This window comes from Triticum aestivum, chromosome 2B (genome assembly GCF_018294505.1).
Source record: "Triticum aestivum cultivar Chinese Spring chromosome 2B, IWGSC CS RefSeq v2.1, whole genome shotgun sequence".
NCBI classification, from domain to species: domain Eukaryota; kingdom Viridiplantae; phylum Streptophyta; class Magnoliopsida; order Poales; family Poaceae; genus Triticum; species Triticum aestivum.
The window spans coordinates 777,712,424-777,717,075 of NC_057798.1; the positions used below are offsets into that span (position 1 = coordinate 777,712,424).

Genomic DNA, 4,652 nt, shown 5'->3' on the forward strand with positions numbered 1-4,652 from the left:
GGCTCAAAACGCACAACAACCATCCATGGGGATTAGGGCAATAACAACAAACTATGTAAATGCCCATTCCCCGAATGCATCTATTAAAAAAGGAGGATGGAGCAAACCTCCTATGGGACTTGTTAAGCTAAATACGGATGCTTCGTTTGATCATGATCGGCTTAGTGGTACAGCTGGGGCTGTTCTCAGAGATGATAAAGAAAGATTTATTGCCGACGGAAATTGGAAGTTTGACTGGTGTGCAGATGTTCTGACAGCAGAAATTTTGGCCCTAAGGTTTGGATTATTACTTGCACAGAGGGCGGGATGCAATCGCCTTGATGTCAACTCAGACAATATTGAAGTCATCAACACAATGAAGAATGGAGGACAATCAGCGCGAGCGGCGGCGGCGGTCTTTGATGATTGCTATTTTTTGGCCTGTGATTTTTCTCTTACTATGTTTGAACATTGTAATAGAGAGGCAAATAAGGTGGCTCATGAACTAGCATGGTTAGCGAAAATTTCCATGACAAATGAATATTTTGAGGAATCCATGGATGAAATTGTACCTCTTTTTATGGACGATGTAACTGTTATTTGCAATTAATAAAGCTGACGATTTATTTTAAAAAAACACTGTGTCCCCTGCACCCGTGCAATAAATGCCGAGCTAGCTGTTCGTTGGTTCCATCCAGGCAGGGTGGGGTGTCGCGCGCACGCAGAAGAAACGCCGGCCGCACCCAGCTTGCAGCATGCTAGTGGGGTTGCGGCATCGTTCGTTGGCCAATCATTTTGTTCACGGGCAGGTGCTTTCGAACGGTCTTGTGCCCGTCCGGCACCCGGCACGGCGGGGCCATCAGATTCCTCAACGGATCTCGCAAGCTCGATTTCGAGTTGGGCAAGAAGAGCTAGCAGACGGTGCGCTTGCACGGTTGCATTGCACTTGCACACCCAGCTTCCTTGCCCCACATGGCTACAGCCTCTGCTGCTCCACCGGAGCAGACTCATGGAGCAGGGCGCGGCTTGATGACTGGCGACAGAGTGCCAACAGGAAAAGGTGGCGGCGTGACTGGTGTCGCCGTGGTGCGCGCACACGCCCAGAGAAGAGAGCACTTAACGGGGGGCGCGGCTTAACTGCCTGCCACGCCCGGGCAACGGGGACGCCAAAGCTGTGCCACCCGCTGCGGCGTCAGCAAAAAGCCGCGTAAAGGGGCAATAATGAATCGGACTGACACGGCTCATCCGCCTGCCTGACTAGGCTCCAGCACCCAAAGGAAGAACGAACGAGGAGAAAAAGGCCCATCTCATCTCAGCACAGTGCGCGCCACACAACGCCCACTCATCATCATCACCAACGGCACTCTGTGTCAGTCTCACACTGTCACAAATTCTTTCTTTCTTTATACGTACACAACGGAAGAAAATTTCTAGGAGGCCAAGGAGCGCCACATTGGGCGGCAGTGATGACGAACACCGTTCGGTCGAGCAGCATGGCCGAGATGACTGTCATCTCCATTCCTTTTTTTGAATGTTGGTGTCCGTCCCCATTGCTGTTGCATCGCTATAATGCCACACCACTTCACCTCCCCCCAACAAAGCAAAAACTGAAAAGAAAGAAAGCTGGTCCTAGCTATGGAATGTACCACCACACCGCCACACCACCCCCAACCAATGTACTCAGACTAGGCTTCCACCTTGCCGCTGATGCCGAGTGTGAAGTATATCAGTACCATCGTCCCGACGCTTGACCTAACAAACACGTCAGGAAGAAGGAAATGGATTAGAGAGCGGCAGCCATCAGTGATTGTAAACCAGTTTACATACGGCCTGTGTGTGTAAAAGCTCAGATCAAACCAGGGCAGACAAGCTTCAGCATAACAGAATGAAGAACTCAACAAGGTGGGTGACTTACAAAGTTGCAAAGAAGAGAAGAATTCTCCGCGGATGAAACGCCGTGAGTCGATTAAATCTCTTGGTCCTTCCTTCAACAGAGTCAGTCAGAACAGGTGCGGTGGCAGTGCAATGTGCAGTGACCAAAGTTTTGTTGTGCACTAGCGGCAACTTGATCTGCTCCAACTGAGATGGCACAACTGCAGTAAAGACAGTTCAAATAAATATAAGCACCAGTGGTTATTGCTAACTGTGAAGTTGCAAAAGGAATTTCAGAAAGCTTTCTCACTTCACAATGGTACTGTAGAAACTAGGACATTTTCGAAAAAAAAATCTGGTCTAGATTCAGGTTAGTGCTCAAAATATGTATGTGCATGGGGCAAAAGCGGCTAGGATCGAAAGGAGATGTATGTAGTTGTATATTGTATAACCAATAAATGGAAAACTGTACAAAATAGTTCCTAAAAACTAGACAAAAAAACTGTAGTTTGTCACCTTTAATGATAACTTTTTTCCCCAAGTCATCTGGCTCCTGCTCTTCACCGCCCCTCCTCTCCACACGGTTTGGACCCTTACGTGACAGGGCTCTCTGCAGGAAAAATATTGCAGGTTAAGACCCTTTCAAAACACTACTGTTTCCTCATTTTTATTATGTGAATGAACTAGATGACATACAGTCATCTTTGGACTTCCAGTGCAGCATTTATCAGGTTGTTGAGGCAGACCCTCGATATCCAAAACCACATTTGCTGTCCTGTCCATGCTTGTGATCTAGCTCTGCAACAAAAGTCTGATCAATACAATGGCATGTACCAAATCTCATTTTATTGGCCATCAAGAGCTTGAAGCATACTAAAAGTACCCCAGCAACCGATATGATTACGGCGTTGAGTGTCATCTAATACTGCACTAAATGGAGGGGTGCACTAACATGCCTGACCTACCACTAGCCATGAAAAGCAACCATTAATTTGCCAAAGCACCACCAGCCTAAATTCATCAAGGCACCAGACCCATGGCACTGCCGTACTGGGGAAACATGATTTCCAAGAAAAACTTTCTGATGTACCAGCTATGAAAATTTGCCAAAGCACCACCAGCCTAAATCCATCAAGGCACCAGACGCACGGCACTGCCATACTGGGCAAACATGATTTCCAAGAAAAACTTTCTGATGTACGTACCAGATATGAAAATTTGCCAAATCACCACCAGCCTAAATTCATCAAGGCACCATACCCACAGCACTGCCATATGGGGCAAACATGATTTCCAAGAAAAACTTTCTGATGTATACCAGCTATGAAAATTTGCCAAAGCGCCACCAGCCTAAATTCACCAAGGCACCAGACCCACGGCACTGCCGTACTTGGCAAACATGATTTCCAAGAAAAACTTTCTGATATACCAGCTACGAAAGCAAACCAAATTACACTGTAATTAATTAGTACTACCTCTCTGTAGTACATCTGAAGCCATTACCCAATGCATGTGCAACCCTTAATTCTTTAACAGTAGCATCTTTCCGAATTAATCCATTTTTCATACATACAGAGGAAAGGTGATCAGCCGACTCTGTAATAACAATACCCCCACAAAAATAGCAAGCAGATGTGGTGTGTGTATCGACAGTGCTAACCTGCAGTAAATCGCCGTCCATAAAAAGCATACCCCAGAAAAAGATCAAGCTAGCACAACACACACACCAACTACATTCATGAAAAAGGAAGCAGATAATAAATGAGTGAAACCTGAGTGAATCTAAAGGGAAAGAGCAAATGGGCAAGAACCACAACCGGCCACCAACCGTTGAGTATTCTATACATCAATCACAAACAACCTATCTATGGGCAAGGGCTACATCGTGCCTGCTTGTGAAACCTACAGCTTTCCAACCGTGCAAGCAAGCAAGCAAGATCCCCTTTACACGCAAGATTTCAAGCAGACAGGACAAGCGGCTACATACAAAATGCAAGACAGGATCCACATTTGACACATGCTCTGGAGCTAATTAAGACTATTTTGGAGCAGAGCTTTTCTTGGCTCGTTGCAGCCACTGAGAATAAGGTGTGTAAACATAACACTTAACAGCAGAAGTGTCACGAGGTGGGTCAGATCTGAGTGAAAGGTACCTTTCAACTGGCTTTCGTGTTTCTTCTTGTTGCTTGGAGTCGAGATGGATGTGGATGGTCCCTGAGGTCTCTCCAGCCGGGTCTCTGCTTTGTACTTGTGTTCCGAATTTTTCCTGCATGTATGCGCCACAGAAGTTCAATGCCATGAACTTGAAATGTATACGGCATTTGTAGCAATCAACAAGAGCCGGAAGGGCCATCCGGGTGCAAAGAAAAAGCGGACCTGAAACTAGAGATCTCTTTTTGACCCAGTTCACTGAAACTGATGATGAGGAAAGAATTGAATGAGCAAGAACACTGATGCAAATCCAGTTCGCTGGTGGAGTGGATGAACAAAAGAAATAACCCCACAGAATCCCAGTCCGTTGTGGAGTCTCGAGGGCGTGCGCATATACAGAAGAAAACATATGCCTCAACTAATTTTCTACCTACCAATGCAGCCTCCGCATCACCCCTGGGCTCTGATCAACGGCGGCTAATTAATAAGACCGAAATAGTTACCTGCCGGCGAGCGAGACTCACAAGACTCGGAAATCTCCGCCGCGCCGGCGTGAATCCGGAAGAGAACGCAGGCGGGCGGGCAGGAATGCTCGGTCGCGAGCTCCTGGCGGGGATCCGGATGACGCTGACGACTGACGCGGTCTGGGA

General features: G+C 47.1%; 1 protein-coding gene across 7 annotated transcripts; it reads right to left on the reverse strand.

Moving 5' to 3' along the window:
• Window positions 1-1,267: 1,267 nt before the first annotated feature.
• On the reverse strand, window positions 1,268-4,652 carry LOC123047335 (uncharacterized). Of its 7 annotated transcripts, XM_044470855.1 has the most exons (7): window positions 4,506-4,652; window positions 4,228-4,266; window positions 4,005-4,117; window positions 2,548-2,649; window positions 2,368-2,461; window positions 1,895-2,072; window positions 1,268-1,731 (listed from the first exon to the last, which is right to left on the reverse strand). In XM_044470855.1, exons 4-7 carry the CDS (start codon window positions 2,632-2,634, stop codon window positions 1,665-1,667), a joined length of 426 nt encoding a protein of 141 aa, XP_044326790.1. In that variant the 5' UTR covers window positions 2,635-2,649; window positions 4,005-4,117; window positions 4,228-4,266; window positions 4,506-4,652; the 3' UTR covers window positions 1,268-1,664. The 7 variants fall into 7 exon arrangements, with proteins under 7 accessions (XP_044326790.1, XP_044326795.1, XP_044326791.1 ...); XM_044470860.1 differs by lacking the exon at window positions 4,228-4,266 and having other exon boundaries at window positions 2,548-2,643; window positions 4,527-4,652; XM_044470856.1 differs by lacking the exon at window positions 4,228-4,266 and having other exon boundaries at window positions 4,527-4,652.